The sequence below is a fragment of the Mustela erminea genome, chromosome 14 (genome assembly GCF_009829155.1).
Source record: "Mustela erminea isolate mMusErm1 chromosome 14, mMusErm1.Pri, whole genome shotgun sequence".
Classification (NCBI taxonomy): domain Eukaryota; kingdom Metazoa; phylum Chordata; class Mammalia; order Carnivora; family Mustelidae; genus Mustela; species Mustela erminea.
Genome location: NC_045627.1, coordinates 66,827,633 through 66,841,807, shown reverse-complemented (window position 1 = coordinate 66,841,807; position 14,175 = coordinate 66,827,633). Strand labels below are relative to the sequence as shown.

Here is a 14,175-nt window from a genome sequence, read left to right as displayed (position 1 = left end):
AAAATATAAACGAGCAGATCTGTTTCGCTAGGAGCCGAAGCCTGAAAACCCACGGGTGCTGATGGCAGCGAGCCAATCTGCTGTCGGCCTCCTGAGGAGGAAACGGTCTGCAGGCGACAAGGCCAGCAGCGCGGGAAGACACCTCCCTGTCAAGAGCCACCCCCTACCCAAGCAAAGGGCCAAGCCAAGACCTGAAGGAAATGGTCTTGAGAGCCCTCTCGGCCACGGCCCGGGCCTTCTCGATTTCCGTGGCCTGCAGGTGGAAGGCCATGTACTGTAGCCACAGGATGGAGCTGTTGGGGGAGCTAAGCAGGAGGCGGTCAAAATCATCCGCTGACTCTGGCTGTCGCCCAGGATCCATGAGAGCCTCCTCGATGCGGGACAGCTCTTTCTCTGCCTTCTGCTTCTCCAGCAGCCTTTCCTTCTTGCTCTTCTTCTGCTACGGAAAGCACAAAAACTCGTGAGTAACCTGCTCCCCAGGCCACTAAGGCGGTCTGTGCTGGAAGCCAGAGCTGACAGGGCGGTCTGTGAGCCCCAGGATTGCTCACAGGCCTGAGACTGCCCTGCTCCGTCAGAAGGACACTCAGGTCTGGACAGACCAAAGGAGACTGGCACCCAGGGGTCCCTGCTAAAGGACAAAGCCCTGCAAAATACGCCACCGTGGCCTGCTGCGGCTCGTCGTCCTCCTCGCTGTCTGAGCTGTCTCCTCGAGGTGGTAATGCCGGGGTCAGAGAGTCTAGTCCCACGTCCCAAACGAAACCAGAGGACAGCTGGAGCCGGGGCGCTTCTGCTGGCCTGGTCGGCTTCCCCTGAAGGATCACAGAGGTGTGTGAGGAAAGCACTCAGCTCGGGCTGTACCCTGTTCCGCCGAGGAGCCAGGGCCCCCACCATACCCAGGGACCTTCCTCTCCGCCCAGGGCCAGGCTATGCCAGGCCCACTCTGCTGGAGAAACTACATAGCAGTGATGTAAAAGATTTCCTTATAATTAAGTTAATTTAGGAAACAAGCTTATAAAACATACGTATGTAAAGACAAATTTTAAAAATCTCATACGTATGCGTATTCCTACGTACGTTCTTGTATGAAGTACCATATGCGTATAACGTGAGAGCAGAGCTGGGACGGGCGTCCCAAGGGTGTAGGAATATGAGTACCTAACGTCTGGGCAGCCCTTCCACAGTCAGGCCTCTGTCCAAATGGTACCGTCCTCATCTTTCAGAGGGAGATACAGGCTCAAAGAGGTTAAGCCTTTATTTGCCTACCCCACTGATTTAATTCCACTCTACTCAACAAACACTGATGAGAATTTATTTTATGCAGCCCACTCCTTGGGTAAAGTAGGGTCTCGAACTCAGGATGCTAATGACCAAGTGAAGACCTAGAAGCCCCGCCTTAGGCCATGGGAGAGAAGAGGACGAGCCGAAGACTGCCCAGCTCTCAGGCCAAGGACCTCCCTCCCCAGCACAGCCTGTCCTCTCCCCGTCAGCGCGGTCCCTCACCTTGGGCAGCACACTCATCTCCTCCACCTCCTCTTCTCCCTCCCGATAGTACACTTCAACACCGCTGTCATCCTCCTCTGAGGGAGCAACTTTCTTCTGCTTCTTGTTCACTCTTTCCTGAGGTCAACGGGGCAGGGGCGGGGTGGGGGAGAGATGGCGAGCCGCCCTCCTGCCCCGGAGAACCCACAGGCAGCCCAGGGCCATGCCCTCCCCCTGCCCCTCCTGGCACCCCCCAGGGCCCAGCTCCGAACTCACACGGCTCTCAGTCCAAGAGAAGGCTACTTGGCTGGCCGGCTGGCTGTGAAGCACAGTCCCGTGAGGGGGCCGCCCTCCCTGAGGGACTCACCTGCTCGCTTGCAGACTCCCGGCGCCGCCGCCTGCCCCGCTTCTCTGCCTGCGGTTTCTGGGCCTCACTCTTCTCCTGGCCAGACGGTTGTGCCTCCTCTGGCCCCTCCTGGTTCCTCTTCCTTTTCCTTTTCTGATTCTTCTTCTTCTCTTCTTCTCCTTTGTGCTCTTTCTCTGCTGCCTCCCTTTCTCTCTCCTCTTGTTTTAGAAGTGGCAGTCCTAGGGAGGCAGGAAACACGTCCGGCTTCCCAGTGTCATCAGGGAGGAACGAGAGCTCTACCAGGTTCTTCTCACGGTTTAGGCTACAACAGGGAGGGAGGGAGGACAATGACGACAACAAACACATCAAGTAGCCCAGGCCTTCCTCTCTTGAGCAGCCCAGTTTTCTGGGCCCGGCACCCCCTGCCTTGGAATCCGTTCAGTATTCTTCAGAACGACCTCCACATTTTATCAGGCTGAACAGTGAAATACAGGGGGCAGCTGCGATGTTCCCTTACTCTGTCCCCAACAACAACTGCCTATGCACAGAAAAGTCTCCGCATCAGCTTTCAGAAGCCAAGACTAGGGCTGAGGTAGAAGGCTCCAAACAATGGGGCTGTGTTCATGTGAACACTGTACCACCCCCCCCCCCAGGCATTGTGTCTAGTTTACCTCTGAATCTCCTCCCAGGGCTCCCAGGGAAACAAGGGGGTGCAGGGCAGGGTGCGGCAGGGGAGACACCTACCTCAGGACCTTGGCTGTGAGCAGCTTCCCTTCCGGGACGTGTTTGTTGTAAAGGGCTTTGTCAGATGGACTGTACTGGGAGACATACGGATATCGGGCCAAACCCACAACAGAGGGGCCAAGGCTGACAGGAGAGAGACAAGGGTCCTGTGATCATAAATACAGCAAGAGTCCCAGCCTAGCCTAGTGCCTCCACTTTCCCAGGGATCCAAGTTGTGACAAGGATTTAGGACAGACAGACGTTCCCGGCACTCAAAAGGATACAGAGAGCTTTGTAAAACAGCAACAGTTACGAGGTATAATAAAGGGACTGAAGGGAGTCTCCCACCCCACACCAGAACACCAGAACGCATGAGTCTCAACGGCTGGAGAAGATGAAAATGACGAAGCTGTGGCAGAAAAGGCTCTGCTCCCTACTGGCTGTGAATGCTACGTAATTTCACAGAACATTTACCAATCACGATCAAATACTAAACCAAAGAAAATCCAAATATATTTAAAATTGAAACAGAATATGCCATGCTCTTTGTCCGAAACACCAATAAAAATAATTCAAAACTTTTTTTAAAGTCTAAAGACATCTCAGAATTTTAATAAACTGATGGGAACTCAGCCTCCCTTTTCCTTTCTATCTTCTTCAGAGAAAGCGACCAAGTAACGCCACAGACAAGGACCAGAACAGGCCCGGGGGTGGGGGGATGGCGCTCACATCAGGCCCACCAAGCGCCACCTCACTCACCGGAAGAGCACGCCATGCGGCTGGACAGACTTCACATAGCCCCTCAGGAGCTGCCCTTCCTGAATGTCCCGGATGGAGTTGATCTCAGGATCAGTTATTTTGCTCTTCGTCTTCGGGTTTGTCCTAAAGGAATAAAAGGCTTATGTACATGTCCTCCAACCCTCCCTTCCCCACTCTCACCCCCTACTCATTTGCGTAAAGTCTACATATAAGAATGCGACTCTGGACCCGTCCAAAAGCTTATACCTTCAGAGCCCAGCCATACTCTCTTCTGAATTCCTGTCAGGACTTGGCCTCAAAAACATTCATTTCTAACCACAGAACAGGCTGACTTCAGGCCAATCATTCCATGACACAAGCCATGAACTATGGAACCCAGGGGTTGGACCATCTCCCCTCACCGGGGTCACTGGATGGCCACCTTGAACAACTCATTCAGATGTCTGAACCTTGCCCTGGGCAACAAGAGTCTGCGCTAACAGGTTCTTCTAGCAATGTGAATGCCTGCAGCTTTTCTGGATAAACAGGGCCAGGTAGAAAGTGCACGAGCAGAGAAGAAAGGGGGGAAGCCCCAAGTTCTGTGTCAGGTCTATGAAGCCTAGCCTCTCTTCCATGCCCTTCTCTTCCCGACCACAGACACTCACCTGGACGATCGCAGTGACAGAGTCAATACATGGCCTGTAGTAGCCAGGACGTAACACCTGGAATGAGAGCCGGAAAACGAGATGCTGACTTTTCAGCATCCCAGGAGACAGCAGAACGCTGGAGCTTCCTCTCCACAAGGCTGACCAACAGGCCAGAGTGAGGAGACAGGACACCTGGGCTCTGTTCTTCATTCTGTTGAGAATGTGCTGAGGGACTCTGGACAAGTCACCTCTCTGGGCCTCAGTTTACTAGCCTCTCACTACCTAGTCTTCTTACCCAAGAAAGGTGCTGGGAGAAGAAAATGAAGGAGGCATGGATCCCTTGGGAAGACACACAGAACCACATGGGTACCCAGAGGAGGTGACACCAGCCTGATGTTGGATCCCAGTGGTGTGCAGTCTTAGCCACTAACCACTGGGAACTGTAACCAGGGGATGACCTAGGTCCTAGAGCAGGTTCGTGACAGCAGATCAGAGGAAACAGATCATTGAGGCCTGAGCAGGGGAGGCTTCCAAGGAGGGAAAGCAAGGTTTACTCTTTGGTTAGGTTTCCAAACTTTTTTCTCCAAAAACAGCACTTGGCAATGCAAAGTCACAATTTCAAAGTATTGAATCATAGCAGTGGAAAGAAATTCAGCAACAGTCCAAATTTTTCCCATGACAATAGTCCCAAATTTTTCCTGCCTCCTAGCCCCTAAAGCAGGAAGGACCTTAGGGATCATCTACCTTTAGGCAATTAGTTTATTACCCACATTAGACAGATAGCATAATTGAATACAACTCACAGATTTGGCTACAATAAAATATATTTAAAGTAAATATTTTGGGGCACCTGGGTGGCTCAGTCGGTTAAGTATCTGCCTTCACTCAGGTCATGATCCCAAGGTCCTAGGATTGAGCCCTGCATTGGGCTCCCTGCTCAGAAGGGAGCCTATTTCTCCCTCTCACCGCCACTTCCCCTGCTTGTGAGCACATATACTCTCTCTCACTCTGTCAAATAAATAAAATCTTTAAAAAATAAAATGAAAATTTTGCTAAAAGCCACAACCACATTTTTTAAAAGATTTTTATCTATTTATTTGAGACAGAGATGAAAGCGAGCGAGAGCAAGCGAGCGAGCATGGCGCGGTAGGGGCGCCATCACAGGGAGAAGCAGACTCCCTGCCAAGCAGGGAGCCCGATGTGGGATTCAATCCCGGGACCCAAGGATCATGACCCGACCCAAAGGAACCCCACAACCACATTTTTAAGCCTCAAAGAGACAAAGCAAAGACAATCATGGATTTCTCAGATGTGTTCCTTTTCTTCACCCAGGCCCTGGATATCTCTGTGCTGTTCAGCTCTGATAAGTGGTGGTGGGTTTATTAGGCAGGTGCTGGCGGCTGGGATACTTGAAGTGGGAAAGAACATTACAACTTTCCTCCCTCTCTCCTCAAGGCTTCTCACTCTACTGCCAGCCAACCTGGATTCTCTGAAGTCTGTACAGTATCATGCTAAAGCCTGCCTCTTCAATGCTAATTTATTCACCCTGGAAAATAACTTTAAAACTCTGAACTGGGGGCACCTGGGTGGCTCAGTCTGTTGAGCATCCGACTCTTGGTTTTGGCTCAGGTTGTGAAGTCAGGCTCCATACTCAGCGGGGAGACTGCTTCTCTCCCTCTCTCTGCTCCTCCCCTCACTCGTGCTAAGATAAATAATCTTAAAAAATCAAAAACAAAAACAAAACTCCAAACCAGGCTCATTTTAGTGCACATAATATAGTTCATAAAATACCCCAACTGCAAAAGGTCTCTTTTTGCAGAAATCATGTACAGATCAATTTTTTTTATTAAAAAGATGAATGGTCCAGTAGAAAAATGAGCAAACCAAAGAACAAGACAAGCAAAGCACAGAAAAAATGTAAACTGCCAATAAAGAGGGAAAATGACCAGTAAGAGAAGTGCAATTTAAAATGAGAGATCAATTTTTGGCTATTTAATAGCTTAGATTAAAAATTAAGAACATCCACTGTTGGCAAGGGTGTAAGAAACAGTTATATTTATGGCAGGAATATAAATCAGAAGTCTTTTTGGAGAGCACTTTGGCAAAATGTGTAATGCCGTTTGGCCCATCAATTTTAGTTCTGGCAATATATTTCACGATACATTTTCACTTGTGTCCAAACACATGCACAAAGATATTCACTTCATTATTATTGTCCATCAAAAGAGGTTTTAGATAACGATAAAAAAAAATAATGGAACAAAAATGTTAAAAATAAGGTAAAAGAACAAGGTAGAGGGGTGCCTGGGTGACTCAGCTGTTAAGCATCTGCTTTCGACTCAGGTCATGATCCCCGGATTCTGGGATCAAGCCCCACACTGGGCTCCCTGCTTAATGGGGAGTCTGCTTCTCCCTCTCTCACTCCCCCTGCTTGTGCTCCCTCTCTCACTGTGTCTCTGTCAAGTAAATAAATAAAATCTTAAAAAAAAAAAACAACAAAACAATAAATTTAGATATACTAGCACAGGAAAAGAAAAAGTCCATGATAAGCTGCTATGAGAAAAAAAGCAAGCTGCAGAATATATCAAATGGAATTCTATTATTACATTAAAAAAAGTATACCTCCATGTGTGTAAAAGTCTTGAAAGATAGAAACCAAGGTATATAATGATGAAAAGTGGTAGAGAAAGTGAGCAGCAACAGAACTTTTCCTTTTTTATTACAATTTTCTTCTGGTACAAAATCAGCTATCACATCCATATTTTTTTGTTTTTTGTTTTTTTAAAGATTTTATTTATTATTTGACAGACAGAGATCACAAGTAGGCAGACAGCAGGCAGAGAGAGAGGAGGAAGCAGAGAGCCCAATGCGGGGCTCGATCCCAGGACCCTGGGATCATGACCTGAGCTGAAGGCAGAGGTTTTAACCCACTGAGCCACCCAAGCGCTCCACATTCATATTTTTTTTAAAAAAGAAATCTACAATCCCACATAGAGCTGAAGAGCAAAAAACTGAACAAACTAGGCCTACCTGACAACCTTCTGGGGGACGAAGTCTTCCAGGGGTGTCTCTGAATAGGAGTCACTCAAGTGAAATACACTGACCCTTCCAATCTTCCCAAAGGGGAAGGAGACAGTCAGCCCCTCCTTGGGAGTCACCTTCACCACTCGGCCCATGGCCACTTCCCCCTTCTCAAGCTTGTGAGGACCTGGTAGGTAGGAGAATAAACCTGACTCAGGGAAGGGCAAATGAAGAAAGAAGCTGGAACACTGGCCAAGCACAGGCTGGGGAAGTCAGAGGCTGCTCAGACTTGGGGATATCTAGGCAGAGTGGACCAAAACGATCATAAACACCCACATTACCATGCCATGTAGTGGGGAAATCTCAGGGCCTTGTAGTGGACAACCCCTTCTGAGAGACTTGAGAAAACCAACCAAGTCAGAAAAGGTGACTCAGACAGCAGCAAACTGACACAGGCCAGAGAACAAAGTCCCCGAAGAAAGTGTTCCCAGAAGACACAGGCCCCAGTAAGCTTTCTGAGGACTCCAATACCAGAGGCATCCTTGAACCTGGGCACTACCTGATGACCCTTTCCCAGTCCTTTCTACCCTCTCCCTTCTCTGACCAGGCAGCATTTTTCACCACACCTATAAGTGAGAGACACAAGAAAGCCTTGGAAGAATCTGGGCCAACCACAGTAGCCTTCAGAGCCTGGCCAATCCGGAACTTCTTATCTGGATGTTTTAGAACCTGGATGGACAAGAAAATTCCTTTAATGTTTGGAGAAAAGGTCTGTCATTTACCCAAAACTAGCATTTAAGTCTCTATACCAAGTATGTCCCAAACCAATCCCTGGATAAGTACATACATGGTTCCTTGTACCCAATGCACACACCAGACACGGCCAGCTTAGGAGCCTGGATTTGCTCTCCAGGGATCTCAAGCTCACTGACCTTGAAGCTGAGCGAGGTGAGCAACAAGGGAATCCTGCCCCGGATGTCTGGAGCAATCTCCACCTCGAGCCATTTCTTAACCACGTTGTACTGGAGAAAAACATAGGAGGAGAGACAGAATGGGATGGATACAAACATCTTCTTTTCCCTTCATCAAAATAGAAGACTCTCCTAAAAACTGCACGGCTGAAGGGGTCCTAATCCTACATTGTTCCCAAGGGACAGGAATCCACCCCCTACATCCCACTGCCCCGGCCCAATCTCCATTTCTCACAGACTTCACTCAAGAGTCTGGCTCAGAGCCTCTGCTAGGCTAGCCAACCATGTATCCCTCTTGGTGCCTCAACTGATCAGGAGGCAAAAATGATCTCAGAAGTGTCCTCAAGCATCAGGAACAATCCCACTGACCTCTGCAGACTCCTCCAAGATCAGCTCTGCCGAGTGACGGTTTAATCACCTCTCTCCAGGGCTCAACATCTGATTTCTAAATCAATTTAGATTTTGATTCTTTCCTCTTTACAGTGCCCTGCCCTAAACATGCAGCCCCATTTTTCAAAGTGAATTCAACAAACTACTTATCATGCAGCCACTATGTACATGGCATCATAGTGATAAATAAAAGCCAAACCCCTACCTTCAAGATTATAGTCTACAAAGAGTAAGTCAAACAAGTGTGCAAATAACCAGAGCAGTAGAAACACACTGCGCTACGGGAATACATAGGAGAACTAGGAATATGGGGCGAGGGGGTTGGGGGGTATCTGTGCTGGGCCTTAAAGGGTTATAGGAATGAACAGAGGGTACTCTGAGTACAGAAATAAAGACAAGAAGGGAAAGAGGAGGTTTTCAGGCTGATTGGTACACAAGGTGTATGAGGTCAGATTATGAAAAGCTTTAAATACCACTCTAAGACACCAGAGGTTTATGAAACCCACCAAGGCACAAGAGTTAACTAAAGGGCATCAGTGACATCCTCAGCCAGATGCTTATGGAAGAACAATCTGGCAGCAGTGAAGAGGAGGTATCTGTCAACGTCAAGCCCAATCCAACTTCCTCTCTGATATATTCCAACTGGTACAGCTTTCACTGATCGCTTCCCTTTCTCCCTTTCATGAACACCTGTTCCAGCTGGGGCTAGAACAAATAATCTGGCACCCAGGTACATAGTATTCTGCATTGTACCTGAACTTTATGAAAGACAAAAATCTAGACTCCAACAGCACATTTACTTTAAATCTTGCTCTCTGTTTTTTCTTTCCCTTTCGTATCATTGATCTACAAACATGTTCAACTGTGAGTTGCTTGCTAAGTGTTTCGTAAGCCATAATTTCAGCTCCTCAGTTAGGCTTCTGGTCTCCCACAAACCAACATGGTAGCAAACAGAAGCAAATGTTAAGTGCTAATGGCTGTTGTCTCCAGCTTCTCCCTTTTTTTTCTTCTGAAAAAGGACAGCATCACGCTGCAGAGTGTGCACTACTCACCTTCTTCAAGAAACAAATCAACGTCTGCCCAGCCTGGTACTGTTTAACCTTCTCTGAGGGGCTAACAGAGTGAGTGTTGAGAGCAGTGCAGCCATCCTTCTCCAGCTCACTGTTGGCAGAAAAGCAATGGAAAGAGTATGCCAACCTCTGGATACAGCTGCTAGCTTAAAACCATCTCCCCGACGTCGTCATGGATTGACTGTACCCCCCATGTTCATGCACATCACCCACATGCCCATTTCTCTCCTCCAAGGGGAATGGTCATAATACCTGCAAGACAGCTATCTCCTCCACTTCATTCACCTAGGTATGAACAAGCTATAAAGTAGGCAGCCTACAATCTTTAAAAATTTAGGAAAAAACATTGTTTTACTACTTCTTTTGTAATACTATTTACCTATTGCTTTACAGTTTGCAGAACTTTCCCAAATAATCTCTCAATGAATGTGACAACAATCTTACGTGTGCATGAAGCAGGGTAGATATTATTAAACTCATTTTATGCTATTAAACCAGGAGTTGAAGTCAGGGCTCTGATTCAAAAATCCAGGGCTCTGTCCCCTATGCTACCTTGAAATTATTACTGCCTTTCTGCTTAGTAAAGCAAAAAGGGGATGTGGTTATCAGTCACAACGCACTTCAAAAAAAAAAAAAAAAAATCACAGAACTCCCTCCCCATCCAGCTTACCAAGTAATTTCTAAAACAAAATTAAACAAGAAAATAGTACAAGTAATGCTAATAAACTATCACATATAATAGCAATCACTGGTGAATACAGAAAAACAGAAACATTCATATACTAGTAAAGTTAAAATGCATACACCTTAGAACCCAGAAAATTCCACCTTACAGAAATCCTTGCACAGACACAGTGGAACAAGTTCCAAGATGTTCCCTGTGGCATTATTTATAATAGAGAAAAACTGGAAACCACCTTAAACATCCTCCATTGGTTGGAGAATATATATAGTTGGGCACATTCATAAGATGAATTACTATTTTAACTACAAACACAAAAGCAGATCTCAAAAACAAAATTTTAAGTGAAAAAAACAAGTTGCAAAATATTAAGTACAGCATGCCATTTATGTGAAGTTTGAAACCACACAAAATAATTTTGTAGACATACATGCGCGCGCGCGTGTGTGTGTGTGTGTGTGTGTATACAAGCAGGGGGAGTGGGAGAGGGAGAAGCAGGCTTCCCGCAGAGCCTCAATGTGGGGCTCGATCCCAGGACCCTGGTACCATGACCTGAGCCGAAGGCAGACGCTTAACGATTGAGCCAGCCCGGTGCCTTTAAAAAGAAGGAGAATCCTGCTATATACTACTATGTAATGAACCTTCAGAATGTTGTGCTGAGTGAAGCTAGCCAGCCAAAAGGACTGACCATGATCCACTTACACGAGTTATCTAAAGTAATCAAATGCAAGAAACAGAAGTTAGAATGGCAGCTGCCGGAGGCAAGGGGTATAAGAAATGGAGAGCTGTTCTATGGGTATAGAGTTTCAGCCATGCAAGATGAAAAGGTTCTGGGGATCTGTTCTACAATAATGTGCACACAGTCAACAACACTGTGATGCAAACTTAAAAACTGTTAAGAGGGTAATTTTATGTTTTGTGTTTTAACCACAATAAAACAAAAAAGCAAAATGAGGGAAGAGACTGGGATACAGATATACACAAAGAGAATACATGAAGACACTCAAAGATAACCATCTGCAAGCCAAGAAGGGAGGACTCAGAAGAACCAACCCTTGTTACCTGGACCTATCTCCCCTTAGCCTGAAGAAACTACCCGACCCCAACTCTTAATTAAATAAGGCATCACACCTCAGGTGAAGATCTGGTGGACTTACAACAAAGGTCATGACAAAGACTGGAGGGGATCAGGATCAAAATTGACAAAACCAAGGAACCCACACAGTAAACAAAGAGGAGTGTGTGCATCCACCAAATCTCACTATTCTGCAACTAAAGGGCTTACTCTGAAGTTCAGTGGTAAAAAGGAATGAGATCTTGCCATTTGTGACAACATGGAAGGATCTAGAAAGTATTACACTAAATAAGAAAAATGAAAAAAAAAAAAAAAGATCCCAAACTGGATCCAACATGAAATGGAACTAGTTTTTCCTCCACACAGAATCCCTCACTGAACACCCCTCTCTGAAATCCACTAGAACGTGACCTAAAATTCCAGTCACTGAGCAGTAGTCTCTACACTCAAAGAATGGGTATTCTTGGCTACATGTGGTTTATTTTTGGAATTACTGAGTTCCAAAAAATTGAACTGAGACCAAAAATGTACCTTTTTGTTATGTGCTGACAAAGAGAACTGCAACCAGACTTTTAAACCCTAAATATAGTTTTTACATTAAGTTTCTTATAATCCCTCTACCTAGCCCTATCAGAGCCTAATATCCTTATTAGAGAAATAAGACAAGCTAGACAGAGGCAAAATAAGTCACAATGCTGGCAGAATCTTGGCAGGAACTCAGTCTCCCACTCTTTCCCTGAGACCATGCTACTGGGGTTCCTCTCACCTTGGCCGGATACTCAGCTCTGGAATGGTTCGAATAAATCTGGGATGACTTATTGGGAGAAACCTGGAGAAAGAAATAATGTCAAATCATTTCTCTTATTCTCTGTACCACCATAATCTGGAGATCAGACTTTCTCTCTACTCCCAGGAAACCCAGCTTAAAAGCCCCGCTGCTCCGCTGGCAGCCTGCCAACTGGTGACGTGTCAGGCCTGAGGGCTTCCTCTCTTCTCTCAGCAGCAAATGCTGGGCAGTTGCTCTTTAGCGTTGTCTTATTAAACCCTGAGTAGAATTTTCCTTATAGACTACATTCTCCAACTCTTACTCTAAAGTAAGGAAACGGAGGTCTAGAGAGTACAGTAACTGAAATTAATATGCAAATTATAGCCTAAGAATTATTTTGCTTTTCTTAGTACAGCAAAGATTCCTGGTACAAAAATAATATTGCAGGTAGACTTAAAGAAAAGGAGGATGACTACAGTACGTAGTGGAGAATGGACTCTAGCCACCTCTAATGTATACTGAGCACTAACTGCATCAGGCAACCTGCTAGGCACACTGGGTACCAGATGTTCTCTCAACCTCTGCACGAAAGGTGCTAACCACCCATACTCCCATTTTACCAATTAGGAAAATAAAACTCAGAGTGAAGTAACTACTTAAGTCACGGTCACACAATTTTAAGTGGTAAACCTGGAATGCGAACCCAGGTCTCTCTCACTTTAAACTAATGCCCTTAACCACTGCACCATATGCCATTATTTTTTCAAAGGAAAAAAGACAAAAGGATTCTTTTGGTGAACACTTCTGCTAACTAGAAGAAAATCTGATTCGTGCACAACTTTTTCGAGCCTGCCTCAGTGCCCATTCCTTCTCCCACAATTACAACAAAGTCCCCTCCAAACCAGCCCAGTTCCCAAAGCCTCCGTACTTGAACGTCTTCATGTCTCGCCCACCAATCACTCGGGCAGTGATTGTCTTCCCAACTTTCAGTTTGGCAGTAGGAGATGTGCCCACTAGAACATCATCTAGAATGTGGGAGGCATGAATACAACCAATGATGCCGTCTTCCAGTGTCACAACCACATGGGTGGGCTTAACGGACTTGACAGTGCCTGTGACCATGTCCCCGATGGACAGGGTGTGCTTCTTTACAGTCCCAACAACAAGAGCTGGATCTGCTTCCTCGTCCTCATCGACGGTCTCAGAGTCCTTCCGGGTCTGTCTCACAGTCCTCTTAGCAGCTGGCCCCTCAACAGCCAAAAGAAAACCGGTCACTCCTGGTTCTGTGGTCTTGAGGGTTAGGGAGACACCCTGTCCCACCTGCAACTTCTCTGAGTCGAAGCGGAAGGTGTCATTGAGGTGAGAGGTCAAGGAGAAAGCTGCCAGGTGGCCAGTCTCAACCAAGGAGGCGACAGCAAAGGACTCCTCCAAGTGCTGCACGACTGCCTGGTACTCGCTGCCTTTCTTCAGCTGGAAAACACAGAAAACCCGCCATCCCCACTTCTTACAGGGCACAAGTGCTCAGTCATCACCTACTGGGCAGGCTGGGGCTGGGGAAGCCGCCTGAGTCCAGGGAACCCAGGGTTAGGATGAGTTGTAACGAACTAGCCATCACTCCCTCCACCTGGCTTCCTCTCCTGTTACTGAGGTGACCTGACTAAACTCAAAAGCACCGCATCAGAATCCCTGGAACTTAGCTTTTGTTTTGAATTCAGATTTCTAGGTCCTATCCTAGAACTAGTGAAATCAGAATTTTAAGTTACTGGGGTGATTCTTAGCAGAGCTGGGTGTCCCCTAATGGTCAAAGACACTGTCCCCAACTCTTGTAGTTCTGCAGCACCCCCCTGGTTTATTCACCCTTTCAACCACTCACCAGTCACTACTGGGAGCTCGTCGTGTGCGAGGCGTGTAGCCCACCCTTTCCTCAGAGTCCAACCCTCACACCCTTATGTATGAGCTCACCAGCTTCACTTGGAGATATGGGATATGGATCTGCTAGAAAACTCAGTGAGGGGTCACCACTGTTTCTATTTCTCTTTGTCTCCCCATGTATTAAAATTATAGGCAGCCAGACATGAGGAATTATACCCATGTAATTCTCTCCACCTACCCTACACAGTTAGATGCTTAGTAAGTACTTTATTCATTCATTCATTCATTTGTTTATTTAAGTGGAGCCTCACATGGGGATTAAACTCACGGCCATGATATGGAGACCTGAGCTGGCATCAAGAGTTGGGATGCTTACCAGGTGCCCTCTTAATACG

The 14,175-nt window shown here is 46.7% G+C and overlaps 1 protein-coding gene across 2 annotated transcripts in view; it reads right to left on the bottom strand.

Annotated features, from left to right (window-relative positions):
* PDCD11 (programmed cell death 11) overlaps positions 1 to 14,175 on the bottom strand; it is a 41,706-nt gene that overhangs the window by 3,071 nt on the left and 24,460 nt on the right. Inside the window, exons 20-32 of one of the 2 annotated variants that reach the window (XM_032311877.1) lie at positions 12,837 to 13,378; positions 11,909 to 11,971; positions 9,368 to 9,476; positions 7,887 to 7,976; positions 7,581 to 7,683; positions 6,964 to 7,141; positions 3,952 to 4,008; positions 3,308 to 3,430; positions 2,570 to 2,692; positions 1,847 to 2,147; positions 1,501 to 1,617; positions 660 to 809; positions 192 to 439 (exon numbers count right to left, since the gene is read on the bottom strand). In XM_032311877.1, coding sequence (XP_032167768.1) covers positions 192 to 439; positions 660 to 809; positions 1,501 to 1,617; positions 1,847 to 2,147; positions 2,570 to 2,692; positions 3,308 to 3,430; positions 3,952 to 4,008; positions 6,964 to 7,141; positions 7,581 to 7,683; positions 7,887 to 7,976; positions 9,368 to 9,476; positions 11,909 to 11,971; positions 12,837 to 13,378 — 2,204 coding nt within the window. The remainder of the gene's footprint in view (positions 1 to 191; positions 440 to 659; positions 810 to 1,500; positions 1,618 to 1,846; positions 2,148 to 2,569; positions 2,693 to 3,307; positions 3,431 to 3,951; positions 4,009 to 6,963; positions 7,142 to 7,580; positions 7,684 to 7,886; positions 7,977 to 9,367; positions 9,477 to 11,908; positions 11,972 to 12,836; positions 13,379 to 14,175) is intronic. The other variant, XM_032311878.1, reaches the window with a different exon arrangement.